This window comes from Mytilus californianus, unplaced genomic scaffold (assembly GCF_021869535.1).
Source record: "Mytilus californianus isolate M0D057914Y unplaced genomic scaffold, xbMytCali1.0.p SCAF_4, whole genome shotgun sequence".
In the NCBI taxonomy this organism is placed as follows: Eukaryota; Metazoa; Mollusca; class Bivalvia; order Mytilida; family Mytilidae; genus Mytilus; species Mytilus californianus.
The window spans coordinates 2,708,548-2,726,175 of record NW_026262690.1 but is presented as its reverse complement, the minus strand read 5'-3'; the positions used below and the strand labels follow the sequence as shown (position 1 = coordinate 2,726,175).

General features: G+C 32.9%; 2 protein-coding genes across 2 annotated transcripts in view; both read right to left on the bottom strand.

Annotated features, from left to right (window-relative positions):
- LOC127737290 (serine/threonine-protein kinase PAK 3-like) overlaps positions 1-7,076 on the bottom strand; it is a 61,772-nt gene extending 54,696 nt beyond the window's left edge. The window contains exon 1 of the mRNA XM_052247858.1: positions 6,920-7,076. The gene's annotated coding sequence lies outside the window, so the exon portion shown is untranslated. The remainder of the gene's footprint in view (positions 1-6,919) is intronic.
- Positions 7,077-15,170: 8,094 nt separating this feature from the next.
- On the bottom strand, positions 15,171-17,253 carry LOC127699065 (uncharacterized). Its single transcript, XM_052202805.1, has one exon. The coding sequence runs from the start codon at positions 17,204-17,206 to the stop codon at positions 15,188-15,190; it is 2,019 nt and encodes a 672-aa protein (XP_052058765.1). The 5' UTR covers positions 17,207-17,253; the 3' UTR covers positions 15,171-15,187.
- Between the last annotated feature and the right edge of the window lie 375 nt (positions 17,254-17,628).

Sequence of the window (17,628 nt, the reverse complement as noted above, 5' to 3'; positions counted from 1 at the left end):
AGGTGCCAGTAACTAGGAAATAAGCATGAGAAAGTACAATGTCAGGAGATTGTACCTAATATAAGACACCAGCATGAAAAAGTAAAAAGTAAGGGGCTAGTTCCAAGAAAAACAGCATGAAAAAGTACAATGTCAGGCTAAAACATCTGAAGTCAGCATGAAAAAGTACAATGCCAGGATAATACATAGGAAATCAGCATGAGAAAGTACAATGTCAAGTTAGTACCTAGGAAATCAGCATGAGAAAGTACAATGTCAAGTTAGAACCCAGGAAATCAGTGTGAGAAACTACAATGTTAGACTAGTTCCAAAGAAATCAGCATTAGAAAATACAATCAGGCTAGTACATATACCTATGAAATCAGCATGAGAAAGTACAATGTCAGGATAGTACACAGGAAACCACCATGAAAAAAGTACAAATTATAACAATGTCTTGTCATGCTATTAAATGTTTTGTACCCTGGAAATTAGCATGAGAGAGTATCCAACTTTTAATATATAAAACCAGAAGACATTTCCTAAATAAAACTGAGGCAAAGCCTGATGCAACAGGTATACTCAGGCTTCATTATACAGGTGTACATATTTAGTTAAAATACATGATAAAGTTATCATTTACTTTAATTTACTTCTGCCTCGCTTATATTTTTCATAGCAGAAGAAGAATCTACTTCAACCAGTTTGGCATAAATCTAGGTCACAAATATGGCAGTGTCACCAAAGCATAAAGGCAATTGCCTTAAAAACCAGTTACAGATAACATGTCTTGCCGGTCCTAAGGTTCAGCCAGACTGTCACCTACATGTACCTTGGGAAATGCTTTTAAGTCCCAAATAAGACCTATTGACCATTGCATAGCAGTTTCATTGTACGGTTTAAACACTTCTTATAAATCCAAAAGCCAACTCAATTGTTCCATTATTCTTACTTGATTAATTGGTGTAATATAAATTTGTTCTTTTACTACAATGTCAAATAGTGATCAGCACGATTTTGTAAAATAGATATTTCCTATCACATGGATCAGTAAATACTAGCTTGGGTTTGTAAAATAGATATTTCCTATCACATGGATCAGTTAATACTAGCTTTGGTTTGTTAAATATATATTTCCTATCACATGGATCAGTTAATACTAGCTTGGGTTAGTAAAAAAGATATTTCCTATCACATGGATCAGTTACATGTAATACTAGCTTGGATCTGAAAAACAGTACTAAGCGAAAGGGAGTTATTTCAAATTAACAAAGATCAAAGAATTATTAAAAATTATTTGAACAATTTAGAATTTCATAAATAGCAAAAATACTGAACTCCTAGGGAATTCATATTAAATAAGGAGATGTGGCACTGTATGTTGCCAAATGAGAGAACTTTCACTAGATAGCAATGGACAGAGTTCCATTGAACACTAAATATTGAAAGTGGATTTATGAATAAAATAAGATAAACTTTCAAATAACTGTCAAACAACTGTTTGACTCTGTAAAAGGAGTAAGTTCGGTAAGGGCCGTACTGTGCACTTGCCATATTTGACCCTGATTTTTAAGTTCAATGTTTCAAGATAAAAAATGTTCATAATGATTAAAAGACATGCGAGAAAATTAAATAGAATTTTTTTGTTCAAGTTTTTTTAGCGTTGATATTTTGCATCCCAAATAGGTCAAAAATACAAATTTTAGGGAAATTTGACAAAATTATCCGGATTTTAACCAAATTAAGGTCTAGAAAACATAGAGGGCAGGCGTCGACAAATAAATATCAAGTCAGATATTTAAATGTTATAACAAACATAACTGTGAAAATATCTTTTTTGTCGGCGCATGCACTCTATTGATTGATTGGTGTTTAACGCCACTTTCAGCACTGTTGTGCTATTTCGTGGGGGTCAGTATTTATTGGTGTAGGAAGTCAGAGTGCCCAGAGAAAATCATGACCTTCGGTAGGAAATTGACAATCCTAGTCAAATAAGATTGGAGTTGAGTGCACCCTGACACGAGCCGGGTTCAAACTCACAACCTCAGTGTTGACTGGCTAGTGATTACAGTAGTTAACTATTTAGACCACTCGGCTCTCTGTCTCCTGTCCAAAAAATCAATGGAATTTTTACCATTTCATAGAATTTTTGATGAAAATGAAAATGAGTGCAATTTGTGACATCATGAATAGGGGAGAGAATGATGATTCATTTTATCTAGATATTGTTAGTTTTCGATTTGTAGATTTATTTTACTCTATTGGAAAGGGAAGATTCTTGTGGGAATCTGGTTAACAATTTGAAAAAAGTAGGTCATCATCATCTAGGATGGAATTGTAACTTTTTCTATCATTAATTTTGGATATTTCAGGAAATATGTTGCACCAACAAGCACACAAAAAAGTCAGAATTATCATATATGTGTATGCAAAAATTTCTAGCCGTCAGTAAAGATTTCATGGCAAAATTGGGTCACAAAGTTGAGAGGAAAGTCCAGCCAAAAAAATTTGGCTTCATCGTTATGACGGTTAGGACGTCATAGAAAGATGTCACATTAAAGGGAAACTTCGCAAAAAAATGAAAAATTGATATTATGTTGATTATGTATAAAAAACCACAAATTCATAAATATTAAAGTTTAATTCTGCTAGATAAGAGATCACCATCGATTTTAAATTTAGAGTATCACTTCTCCGTGTGCGGCCATTTTGACATCATCCCTGAATAGAAACCACGATATATCTATAAACCACAAAGGACCAAAACAAGCAGTAACCTAACGTAGCCGTAATTGAGTGTCGATATCTTGTCAAGCGTACGGTTGTTTTACCCGACAAGGAACGCCTAAACAGTTTCCCGGGTCACAAAAAAAGATTATAATAGACATGGTTGTGCATGCAACCTTTCCTAACTAACTTGATACGGAAAATGTAATTATATATAATTTTTTTTTAATAACTAGTACTATGGTCTGTCGTTTTGAAACTGTTTTTTTTTTACTAAGGTTTTGAAACAAGAAATGTTAATGGAAATTAGTTAAAAAGTTCAAAGTGATAAATTAAGTGTTCCGTGTAAAAATGTTTTCGAAAATCTAGTGTGTTCATAATTCATTCATGTAATAATCTTATTTAAATAAATTCGGACCTTCCCTTATCTGATCACCAGCATTGCTAAAGGAATTGTTCCCAGAGGTATTGTGAGTTGACACGTCCAGGTATTCAATCGATTTCTTGTCGGGCTTTAAAACTCTTATTACACAATTACATAAAGCAAGTTCGTGCATCACTTCACCTCTGAGGGTATTGAGAAGTGTACACGGCCGATAACTTGTAACTTTCCATTTTGAAACTATCAGGTGAATATACATCTTTGTCTTGCGTGTCCGATAGTGATATGCTAGTCTTTACTAAACCATAGATATAATAGCCATTATATATATGACTAAACTCATACGCTTGTTTATAAATAACATTTATGAAAATCTAAATAATTCCAAAAAAAGATTTGATAAAATAAAAATATATTTACATATTTTCCAAACGTAAATTGGGGAAAATGTAAGTAATTACTCGTTGTCAATAATTATGGACATTTTGAAACGTACAAATATTGATTTTACAAAATGTACGCACTTGTCGATCATTGGATTATACGCCTAGATAGAAGGTTACGGAACTATAGATAGTCGCAATTTAGAATATATACATGTATATTGAATATACGAGATATATTGAATATACGAGAGAAACATCAAAAACAAATCTGATTTAAATACAGGTCGATATCTAAGTGTCTCATAAGTCTATTCTAAGGCTGGATATTTGATCTCTGTTTTTATTATGAATTGTTGTATATATATATTGTTTGATCAAATATGTGACACTATAATAAAATAATTATTTATTTTATTTATTTTATTTATTTTATTTATTTTATTTATTTTATTTATTTATATCTAACTTGCTTTGGTTCATCAAAGTTATGCACATAGTAAAATCACAGATTTTTATTTCCATAAGATTATTTTGAACAGTTTAAGAAAGTCGTCATCATTTCAATTGTTGTGTATTATATATAATAATGTAATAATGTGAACATGGTTCTATTATACCTCATGTCAATTTTCCTGATCCGACATGCATGTAATATATATGCCACTGGACGTACACTAATGATCCCCAAAAAGCTTATTTGAAGAAATAAAGAAACTTCACTCCGAATTGACTGATAGTAGATGTGTTAACGTCTGGTCAGCTAGAAGGTTGATTAATTTATTTAGTTAGCTTAAAAGGGAGGGGGGATAAACCATTCCTAATATTGCACTTATGCATAAAATATTAAATGAGAGTAATATAAGAGAAAATATAAATACGAAAAGTCGCATATCTGGTAAAAAAAAGTCTCACAGGCAACTATAGAATTTCACGTACACTTGTCATTCTTAATCGATGGGTTGGGGGGGGGGGGGGGGGGGGTGAAGTATATCGAAAGTTACAAAATAAGAACGTTGTATTTTTGAATTTACATGAAGAATTCTGATCTTGGGCGTATATTTCTTTTTTTTTAAGTTCAGTGATTTAAATTGAGAGAAAAAAATATAGTCAGAATTTAAATCGTACCGGCAATTTCCACCTAAGACTCCTCTAAAATCATGAATGGTCATGCTTCACAATCATCAGAATTTTCTTTGCATTGGTACATTCTGTATCGGTAGTGATTTACCTTGACATTTCCGGGTATAACAGAGCTACTTGTATATTACCTGTATGTGGTTAGGTGACGTCCCATGAGGTCTTACGTATACAGGTTCACATTTATAATGGTTTCTGATATAACAAGGTTTTATGAAATTCACACTTCTGCATGTTCTGTATACCAAATTCTTATCTTATTTTCAGACCAAACGAGGATATGAATATTTTCCAGGAAAAATATTGAGTATCAAAGTATCAAATTAATTTCGGGATTTTTTTCTTTCTTGGTATTAAATCACAGAAACTTAAAGAAAATACTGCTTGTCCGCTTTAGGTGTATTCTTGTCAGTTAAGACTGACATATATGTCTCTGGTATAAAGTGGGTTTATGAATGAATGATAAGTCTTGCAAAGGTACAAGATATAAAGCACATTGAAAATTGATTCCTCCGGTCTGTCTCCATTCAAAAAAGGAAAGTTGACGTTAGATTGATTCTGTTATTTTTTTTAAACATCGTTGGTCAAATAGCTAAAGTAAGTATACGTTGTGAGATTTTAAATATTTTAATAAGGGCATTCCCGATTAGGTAAATGTAGATCGATGTGGACGGACCAACCTATATTTATCATGTAACCGCGATAATTTTCTCTAAACATTGAAATATTCACGGTTAATACCCATGATAATTTGAAAAAGTAAGTACAGTGTTTGGTTTATAAGCTCGTTTTCGTGGGCCATTTTTATTTGTAAAATTATTTAATTGAAAGTAATTCAGAATTTCGATGTTACAACAAAATACTCACCTATCTATTTTAAAATTAAGCTTACGCAAAATATAAAAGATATACATGTATATAACGGCGATTCAGGTATTTTGCCACCATATTCCTCCCCAAATAATTAATGTTTTTATCATTCATACGAAATGTTGTTCACACCTGTAACGGTGAACCGTGTTGGCTAAAATTCACTGAGTGAAGATCAAAAGAATAGAATTACAGAATGCTAATCTTTTAATTACCTTGAATTTAACCACGCATTCAACAGGTGGTCACTTAGTGTCACAGTACAATACACATTGTATTTACACAGTACTAGACTGAAGGCAAAGCTTTCAGGTGAGAATACAAACATGCATTTGTAAAACAATATCAGTTATATATGTTTGTTCAAAATATCCGTCGGAAAAAAAATTCATGAAAATATATTCTATTGTATGATTTACTTTTATTACTATAATCATATCAGAAATCCTTTAAATATAAATTGTACATTTTAATTTTGAAAGTTGCACGGCGGATCACTTTACTTTCTTAATTATTAGTTGGTTAATAGCTACGCCAAAAGTCGTCGATGCGCTTTAAATCGCGTTATTAGATGATTAACGAACAAGACTTACAACGAGATTTATTCACTCCCGGCATGCAAAAAGACTTAAACTACGTCACATAAGTCAGGAAGTTGGAATAAATTAAATTATTAATTCCCAATTTTCTTCTTTATTAGTGTTCATATCCAGATAAAACTTGGTAAATATGTTTTTTATGGTATTATGAACAAAATAAGATGAAAGGTAAAAAATCGCGAATTTTCCCTTTAAAATAACCTTTCAAGAGGTCAAAATTATATGGACTACAACTATGTCATGTATGTGAAACTAGAATATGAATGTAAATAAATTTAACAGAAATAGACCTATGTAAGTATACAGAAAACAAAATCTCTAATGAAATTTTATATGGTCTTAAAGAAAAATAGAATTGATTTGCAATTATAGGATTCTGTCCTTTAACATGGAGCTTCACACTCTAGAACTCCATAGATTCTAGATGACAGATGTACAGTTTTTAATTTGTATATAAATATTGTAAATATCTACTGTTGGATTTGAGAATGGTGGAGGAAGGGTCTCATGATTCAAGGAGCAAGAGTCATTTTACTCAAGAAGAGTCCGACTCTGTATTGAAAGAAGAACCTTCTCCAAATGGGAAAATCAGGTTTTCAGTTGTCCAACTTTCATGACAATCTGTTCTTCCGCTGCAATTTTTGTTTATTTTGATTTGTATCGATCTTGTAAAAAGCATTATGGCAACAATTAAATAAGGCTTCTGCGACGTCATAATTATTTGGACAAGGGTTATCTTTTTAAAAAATTATCATTGATAAACAAAAAGAGAGGCCTGTGTAATCAAATAATTTAATCTTAGAGTGGTTGGATTAAATTAATTATATGCTATATGTTACCTGAGCTTCAAATGACGACTAACAAACACTGGCAGTGTACCAGTTGAACCACTTTATTACTGTAGTCCGGAAAATATTAACAAGTTTTTTTAAGTTGACATTTCCTTTTCGTGGTTCGGTACCAGATCACGCAAAGTCCCGTAGGAAACAAGCACCTGTCCGAGATTTCAAGCTGAGTAAGAGTTACTTCTCTTTGTACATTTGTATTTAAAGTCAAGTTGAGCAAAACTTTATAACATTAAATACAAATATGTCAAATATACTACTACATAATATATAATATAACTATTTTAAAGTTGAAAAACAGACTTCTTCTTCTCCAAGTAGATTCCTCCGATATCGGAGCACCCGTGTCACACGGTATTAAAATCCCTTAATTTGTTTGGCCAGTTTAATATGTCTCATTTTAGCAAAGTTCTGTGCAACACTCAGATCTCTGGTTTACCTTTTTTTATATGACAACGCCGAGACTACTTTAACACATATTTCTCTCTCGCTGCATTGAAGACCCATTGATGGCCTTCCGCTGTTATCTGCTCTTTGGTCGGGTTGTTGTCTCTTTGACATATTCCCCATTTCCATTCTCAATTTTGTTTTTACAGAGTTTGTCTTTAGTGCCGTGTGAAGACAGTAGAGTGCCTCCCCGTGCTTCAGGTTTATGCTCTTATAATATACTTGTTAACGGAGTGTGTCCGAGCGAGAACATTTCTATGTTCATTACTTTAGGAATATTTATTCAAAACACAGTTTTCACTATTCAGCCCCATTCTACTTTTAAGTCAGACGTCAGACGCTACCCTGATATACCCTGTCTTTTGTTTTTTGTCTTCAAGTTTTGTTGTTAACGTATTTTGTCGGGTATTTAATGACGGATAGCGTTTGACGTCTTTAGCCGAACAGTTTTATCATTTTTACTTTTTTATATTCCTGTTTGCTGGTTCATATTCTGGACGCCATTCTTTGCTCCTTTCAATTGGTAGAACAGATAACAAAAAACAAATCATGAAACTTCGAAATGGAAAAATATTTAATATTAAACTCGTTCAAAGGGTATCTACACGTCTCAATCTTCAAAATCGATTATCTAAAAATACTACAATCGCTAACATTTTTAATAAAAAAAATCGTGGTTACCCTTCTATCTATAAGTGTCATGCAAAAAAATGACTTACATGTCCCCGTCACTTTCCACCAACAATACGGTGTTGTTACACACACACGAGCGAATCGAACAAGTTGAGATATATAAACACCATAAGATGGTGACAAGGGAACGTCGCCGTCTAAAAATGGATAATTAACAATAGGAAATGAAAAATCATCTCTTTTATCATAAGTTTTGGTATTAAGCTTCCCGTTTAAGATATAGATATCAAGATCCAGAAAAGGGCAGTGTTCATTGTTAGTATTAGCTTTATTTAAAGTCAGTTCGGCAGAATAAATCTCTTTAGTGTACATACTGAAGTCGTCATTATTGAGAGACAATATATCAGCTAAATATCTAAAAGTGTTATTAAATTTTTGAATCAGATGTTGTTTCGATGGGTCTTTGCTGATTTTAGTCATAAATTGTAATTCATAGCAATACAGAAACAGGTCCGCAATAAGTGGTGCACAGTTAGTCCCCATGGGAATTCCGATAACCTGACGATATACGGAATCTCCATAGCGAACAAAAATGTTATCTAGTAAAAATTCAAGGGCAGTTATAGTATCAAAGCAGGTCCAATTGACATAGTTTTTTTGTTTGTTGTTACTAAAAAATGACCTAAAAGAGTTTGAACATTTATATTCGCATTATAAGTATGGTTTCACCCCCGATGTCGTCTAACATTTAGGGATTTGGGAAGAAGTATGGTTTCACCCCCGATGTTGTCTAACATTTAGGGATTTGGGAAGAAGTACGGTTCCACCCCCGATGTTGTCTAACATTAAGGGATTTGGGAAGAAGTATGGTTCCACCCCGATGTTGTCTAACATTTAGGGATTTGCAGAAGAAGTATGGTTTCACCCCGAAGTTGTCTAACATTTAGGGATTTGGGAAGAAGTATGGTTTCACGTACAATGTGGAAATAACTAGGAGGTATGTCATTTCTGTTATTTCTATAATTTCTGTTATTTCTGTTATTTCTCTTTGTTTATAATTAAGTTTTGATAATAATAATTCCATATGTATATGATAATGCGAAAGAAATGAGGAAATTTATTTGTAATATTTTTGATATATTTTCTTTAGAACTTTATTACTCGGTGACGATATATTTTTTTCGGGGAATGATTCTATACCCGAGTGGACATGACTTTATACAATCATATGTGTGGTTTAATATTGTTTTGAACACCGTTGTACCCGCTATTAACACTAGGTCATAAAGCTAAAAACACACACCTAATACTGAATACGTTATCGTGAAAATATAATACATCAACGATATCACAAAATAATTTCCTTGAAATAATATACCTAGTTAAAAAATAGAATTAAGATAAAGAAAGAAAGAAAACAAATAAATAAATAAATAAATACATAACTAAAGGAGAAAATGAATAAATGAAATTAATAAGATTTAGAAATAAATCAAATGTATAAATTGAATGGATAACTATGTATAGGTTAGATAATACTTGATCCCTTGAATATTTAAAGCCCGAGGCGTAGCCGAGGGTTTTAAATGTTCATAAAACATGACCAAGTATTGTCTGACCAATTTAGAACATATTTACACATTCGAGTGACAAAAAACAAAAAAAGCCTCTCCCATTGTAATAATCAAACCTTGATATGATCTCACTTTAAGTGTTAACACGGTTAGTAAAAGGGATATAAATTATATGTAATGGTCATTTCAACAGATGGAATCGGAAATAGCAATGAGATAGTTTTGTGATAACAAAAAAGGATATATTATTAAAAAATGGAGATTTCTTCTCTTCGGGTACAATTTGATACTCATATAAATAAAATTGCTGCATTTTAAAAAGCACACAATGTTATATGAATCAGCTTTAAATTTCTTAAATGGCATAATTTTTGATAATGACAAAACTTAATCAATAAGTTTTAAAATTAAAATCGTTTCAACATCAGATGCAATTTTTTTTATTGATGAATGTAATGTTGTTTTATTTAAATCTTTTATCAACAGTCATTGTTTCTTAAAAAAATGATTTTAAGGTCTCGTATAAAAATCAGATTACACATTATTTTACCTACACTTTGCCCCCTTTTCAATTCTTATTTTTTTGTCTGTTCTATATATCACTGTGTCTTAACTACCCCGGCAAACAAAGTTTGGACTCAATAGTATCTAATATCGGGTACGATGACGGACCATCAACAGACAGAGAAAAGGTAGGATTTCTCATTATTTATCTGTTATTTTTTATATTAAATAATATAAATACACATATAGAAAATGAAAGGATATGGAGTAAATGTACATGGGACAAAATCGCACCCAATACATAGAAAACATAGAAAATTATCAATGAACAGGGCTTTTATTCCTGTTCTTCATCTTGACAGTTGGTGTAGGGTCTTCAACAATGAACGAATCATTCATACCCTACAACAAGGCCAAGACGACCCCTAGCGTCGATTTAAGCGGTACTATTGATAAAAATTCACCTTCTTGCTCCCCATATAACTATTTTCGATTGTGAGATGTAATATTTTCCACAACCGTTCTACATCAACGGAGAAATAAGTAAAAAGGCACGTCAAAATGATAAAATGTGTGAACCTTGCCTCAAATTTGTTTAATTTCTCCTTTAATTGTGCTCATTGTACGGAAAGAAAGATATTAACATGGAGATTGCAAGACTAGTCACTTTTAGAACCTCAATATTTGTATTAATGTGCATGGAACGAAAGAAATGGGTCATGTCAAAATGGGAGGACCCGGTTTTTTTCCAATATTGTCTACTAAATAAGGAACCGGATTTGTCTTTGTATAGGACCCGGTTTTGTTTCGTTTTGAAACTACAAATTTATGAATGCAACGTTAACACGGAACTGAACATTGTCCGTTGAAAGAAATTCAATATATATGAGCTTCTTCATGAAAACTCATCTGTTGTTACAGCTGCTTTAAACAACACCAATGATTAGTCTGGATTTATTTGCTGTTTTATACAAATAGTTCAAGCTTCCATGAATGTTCATCCCTTGGTCTCGCAGTCCGACGAAACCGAAATACCAATGTGAATTTTGAAAATAAACACGATAATCCAATTCACATACATCCAATTTGTCGGATGTCTTTGTTTTCTCGTTTCTTATAGAATTTTAAGATGGTATACGATATAGTTATAATATATCAGTGGCGGATCCAGGGGGCGTAGAGGGCGTACGCCCCCTTTATTGGCCAAAACAGATTATTATATCATGATTTTTCACGATTTATAAATGATTTTTTTTACCATGAAATCGTAAAAATAAATCCCCTAGCTACGCTCGGCTCCTGGATGTGCCCTTGTATATTGACAATTATTAACTTGACCAACGTCACTAAAATGTAAAACATTTGTCAATGTACGATACTCATTACACAATGGAGCGATAAAAGAACCGTTTATTTATAGAATTATTAATGAAATAATCATAATTGCATTTTCTGGATGGCCTGAGACTATTTTACTAATTTATACTTAGTATAATAGTTAAAAAGAAGGGTAAACAGATTTTTAACATTTGATTATAGTGGTCCTTTGCGCCGCTTGAAAATTCATGCATACACATTTGTCTTATTCTCTTACTTTATAATGAACATTTAGTGTTCAGAATATATTTTTTTTCAGACGATCATAGGAAAGATTACACCCCTAGGTAGAGTGGAATATTTATTAAAATAACCATCCTATTGTCCAAGAAAATCACATATCAAATGTGCGTCCTTCAATTTTCAAGGCCGTACATATACACTATATCGAAGTTTGAACACTTAAATTTACGTAATCCATATAAAAACGCACAGAGAGCTGAAACCTCAAATTGCGTTACAACCTTCATTTCTTTGTATTTCGCCGTAAAAGTATTCGTTTTTACACAAAGCAAAATTAAAATTATTTTTTTCTCCAATTAACCAGGAATTAAAAAAAACGTTTACGGATTCAAATCAATGGTAAGTTGTCCTCTGAAAGAAACTGTTCTCAAACGGGCCATCAAACTCCTGTTGAACGACGGATTTTAAGTTTACGTTATACGATTATGCATTATTTTCTTTGGGTCCTGCTTTGTGAATTTTAGGACGAAACCGGGTCGTACATATTGACAAAACCGTGTCCTTCAATTTTGACATGACCCATTTCTTTCGTTCCATGCACATACATACAAATATTGAGGTGCTCAAAGTGACTAGTCTTGCAATCTTCATGTTAATACCTCTCTTTCCGTATAATGAGCACAATATAACGAGAAATTAAACAAATTCGAGGCAAGGTTTACTCAATCCATTATTTTGACGTGCCTTTTTACTTATTTCTCCGTTGATCTAGAACGGTTGTGGAAAATATTACATCTCACAATCGAAAATAGTTATATGTGCATTTATATTCTTCAATATCATAAAAATAATAAATAAATAAACAGAGATCCTACCTTTTCTCTGTCTGTTGATGGTCCGTCACCGTACCAGATATTATATATTATTGAGTCCAAACATTGTTTGCCGGGGTAGTTTATTTACAGTGTATATGTACCATTATATAACGTATACAATGTTGAAATCGAACTTAAAATGATTTATAGTACTATAATAGTGTTCTCCTATTTTCATTTATAACAATTAGACAAACAACAGTACTCATGTTTTTTCTTTCTTTTGCTCTTTTTCTATGGAAATTGCATTGGGGGATTGTACACTTCGTTAGTGCAGTTGTAAAGCGTTCAACTTCATAATTAATCTAAAATGAAAATTCATTCATGTATAGCATTTTATAGTCCATGGAAAGCAATGTACTATGATAAATAGAAGGAAAATACTGATTTACCATTGGACGAGAATGGGTGAGTATGTTCTAAATAAACATATTATAATTTAATATATATATATATCTGCCCAAAACTGTTCTACAGATAAAACGGTCAGTATCTGTTCTAGGATAGAACTGTATGAATGTTTAATTAGTATATTTGGTTATTTTTATTACTATAAATACCATTGACTGCAACAGGTATAGTAACACCCACATTTAAATTTTTGTTGTTGGTATAATTATGTGGTAGTGTAGTATACAGAGAAGAGAAATTATAGCTTTCAATGTATACAAATCAACCCTCTTAAAAAATAGCTTGTATATGATAGTGTAGTATCTTAAGTAGAGAAATCAAAACTACCAACGAAGATAAACTGAAACCCGAAGGAACATAGCTTATCTATGACTTCAAACGATTTTTTACTTCTAAGAAATAGTTAGTACCACTTTTTTTATAAACTATGTCCCAATATTTGATAATAAGTTTATGTATGTGAGGTTTTTTAACATGTTGAAGGCCTAACAGTGAACGTGCTGACAGGTGTGAGCTTTTGTATCATGTTGAAGGCATCACAGTGGACTTGCTGAAATGTGTGAGGTTTTTTATCATGTTGAAGGCATCACAGTGGACTTGCTGAAAGGTGTGAGGTTTTTGATCATGTTGAAGGCCTCACAGTGGATTTGCTGAAAGGTGCGAGGTTTTTTTTATCATGTTGAAGGCATCAACGTGAACTTGCTGAAAGGTGTGAGGTTTTGTATCATGTTGAAGGCATCACAGTGGACTTGCTGAAAGGTGCGAGGTTTTTTGATCATGTTGAAGGCATCACAGTTACATGTAGCATGCTGAAAGGTATTAGATTTTGTATCATGATGAAGGCCTCACAGTAAAGTTGCTGAAAGGTGTGAGGTTTTGTATCATGTTGAAGGTCCAATGGTCCAATAATGAATTCGAGTTGAAGAACGGTTATAACTTCTCTTGTTTTTGGTTTTGTCAAGTGTGTGTATTAAAAAATAAAATAACCAAAAAAAAACTCCAAGGAAAATTCAAAACGGAAATTCCTTTATCAAATGGCAAAATCAAAAGCTCAAACACTTCAAACGAATGGGAAACAACTGTCATATTCCTGACTTGGTACTGGCATTTCCTTGTGTATAAAGTGGTGGCTTAAATCTTGTTTTATAGCTAGCCAAACCTCTCACTTGTATAACAGTCGCATATAATTCCATTATATTGACAACAATGTGTGAGCAAAACAAACAGACATAATAGGTAAAAATGTCAAAAATTGGGTACAGCAGTCAACATTGTGTTATAATTTTAATCACTATAAAACAAATAATTATTTCAACAACAAAAAAAATGACATATAGACACTCTATAGACAAAGTAAATGAGCAAAAATGAAAGACAAAAATGACTATAGAACAATAACACAATGGCGGGATGTATAAATACCGAGCCACGCCAACAGTATATTACCAATAAATGGACTAAACAGCAAAGGTTAAAAATATACAAAGATAAATAAAAAGAAAACCATAACACGTAATTAAGATGACAAACAACGCCAGTACCTAGAATCTATACTTCAAGACCATCATGTATTATTTGTGAAGTTGATACGGAATATTTATCAGCAAGGTCTTGGTATCTTCCGATGAACTTTTTTAGAAAAATTAATTGGGAGTCACGAATAGATACATCATACCCGATCCCTTAATTCTTTTTCTTTTTATTTTAAGTAAAGTTGAGGTTTAAAAGTATAACCCTAACCCAAATATCCTTACTCCCGCGTGTTTATCCTTAGAAATTTTGTCTTATGTACTTCCATCAAAAATCCTTACTCCCGCTTGTGTATCCTTGGAAATTTTGTCTTATGTAGTTCCATCAAAAATCCTTACCCCCGCTTGTATATCCTTAGAAATTTTGTCTTATGTACTTCCATCAAATATCCTTACTCCCGCGTGTGTATCCTTAGAAATTTTGTCTTATGAACTTCCATCAAATATCCTTACTCCCGCTTGTGTATCCTTAGAAATTTTTTCTTATGTACTTCCATTTAATATCATATTTTTATATGTCCTATATATGAGAAGAAGGTCTGAAATATTGAGGTAAAGTTATAGTGTGTGTGTTGTGTGAAGTTTGCTGATCGGAGAAGTTAATGCTGGTTAGTTTTGTTTGAAATCCGATTTTTCCTTAGACATTCGTATTTTCTTACTGTTCTTTCAAGCTTATATTTATGTTCTATATATATTTAAATCAGATGGCAAAACTATTTTAGTATTTATTCAAATGTTTGTGCAAAAGCAATACTGACGTAAATGTGGTGCTATGTTTTCTATGCAATCTGCAGATGTCCCATAGGAATTTGTTCTGCTGATTTCACGATTGTCAACAAAAAACCTGCCAGAGGTTTTATCATGTACGACAGTGGCTTCGTATACGGCATCACCAGGTGATGTTTGGAATGTAACTTGTAATATATTATTTGGAATGTTCAGCGAATTGTTAAATTTAGCATGTCGACCATCTTTATCAGAACTGCCGACAAACTTTACCACATCTCTGCTCGGAGTAAACGTCATAGCCCGTATTATTCTGATTAAGGACAGAATTCTACACTGATATCTGAACGCATTCGTCATTGAATTTATCAAACTAACTACTTTTCCGGCAGCATTCTGAACGGTAATATCGTAAATGTCATTGTGTTTCCATGGCAGACATGCGCACCAGTGTGGTGCTATGCCTGCGTCATAACAGGATCTGTTCTGAGGTATATCCTTTAAAATACTGATACCTCTTGGTAATTTTAAAGCACCTGTTGTATTATCCATATGAGATTTACCATTAAAATTTGCCGATTGTGCGATGCTAAGAATGTGTTCAAACGTCGCATGAATGTCAAAAGGAGTTACTAGTCTTTTTGAGTTCTTCTTAAAGTTATTATATTCAACATGATATTTCTTTGCAAACCACTCAGGAAAACGAAATGCAAAGTAAGGCATTCGTTCTTCATACTTTCCTTGCAATGTTTGTCTAATATCGTGAAACCTAGCACCATGGTCACTCATTAGAATTAAAACAGTGGAATTAAGATGGCCATTTTCATACATATACTTCATTAAATTCATTAAATCCTCATCCACCCATTGTAATGTATTAGAGTTATCATGGCTATATTCCGAATGAAACAAGAAACTAAATTTCGGATATTCTCTGTAAACATTTACAAAGTCCTTTAGATAGTTAAACATTATACGATGGCGAGGCTGAGATCCTAGACAATATGGCTTGAAAAATTTGTTTAGTTTCTCAGTAACGAGATAAAATGGACGCATGTAATGATCTACCGGTTGCTTATCAAATCCCATCATTCGCATATTAAAGGTTCCAATATAGGCCATATCCTCTCCCCATTGTGTAACATAGCCTAAACGGGAGAAATTCTTCCAAATCCATGGATGGCTGTCGACAGTTGTTGCTCCTTGGTGACCTCTGCGAGCTTCCGGTAATTCTTCTTCTGTCTTACCTGTTAGAATAGGCAATAGTGCTTGAGGGGTTCCGTCGCCAACTATATTATAACCTTCTAAAACTATTCCTTGCAGATCATTCTTGAAATAGGAATGAGAAGATGGGAGCATGCGCAGCCATGTGTTTCGAGATACAGAATCGAAACCAAGCATTAAAACACTAAGCTTTGTTTCAGATTGTGACTCAGCCTTCAGATGATCCAGTTTGTCAAATATTGACTTTTTGATTGCTATTGTCGAGTGAATATTCATGTATCGTTGACCATTTTTAGATTTACACGACGTTTTAATGAAATCAGAGGGTACAGAAACTTTTTCGTCTTGAAGTTTTAACTCTTTGCCATACTTGATTATGTTGTCTGTTTGACCTCTTAATATAGGGACTAGACGACAAATTATTTGTCCATGTTTAAATGTCGCATCTGACATTATCTGCGCAGAACCATTACTCATAGTAACCCAGTTTGCTCCGGTTTTACATTTTTGTTTTTGCAGAGGATGGAAGAAGTTAACGACAGATGGGTGATACGGATCTAGCGAGGGATGGATACAATACTGATTCTGTAAAGCATTCAACAATAGTGGAAATGAAGTAGAATTCAGAATATTTATTTTACCTTGCCCCAGATTAACAGTATGTGGATATCGAAAGAAATCATAATATGCTAAACACCCAAAGCAGGCAAGTATAAACAGACAGAGATTCACACGTTTTCGTAATCTGCGCATAAATATTTGAACACAAATATATCTGCATAGCCGACAAATGTCCATTATATCGATCACAAATATTTTCCACAAAATTATTTCCGACGTACGAAAAAAGTCTTCATTTAAATCTGCAAAGAAAAACACAAATAGCAAATTAATAATGTTTTTTTCATTGTGCACACAAATGGAGAAAGTCATTAGTTTATACGATTGAGTATTTGAAAAAGAGAGGGGAATGATACCAAAGGGTTACTCAAACTCATAAGTCGAAAATAAACTGACAACACCATGGTTATAAAAAAAACCCAAACAACAGTACACAACACAACATAGAAAACTAGACTGAGCAACACGAACCCTACCAAAAATTGGGGGTGATCTCAGGTGCTCCGGATGGGTAAGTAGATCCTGCTCCACATGTGGCACCCGTCGTGCTGCACATGTAAGTACAAACCCGGTGACAAGTCTAATTCGGTAGGTAAGGT

Excerpts from the sequence above, each read along its gene's own strand:
- LOC127699065 (XM_052202805.1), bottom strand. The coding sequence starts at position 17,206 with ATGGACATTTGTCGGCTATGCAGATATATTTGTGTTCAAATATTTATG.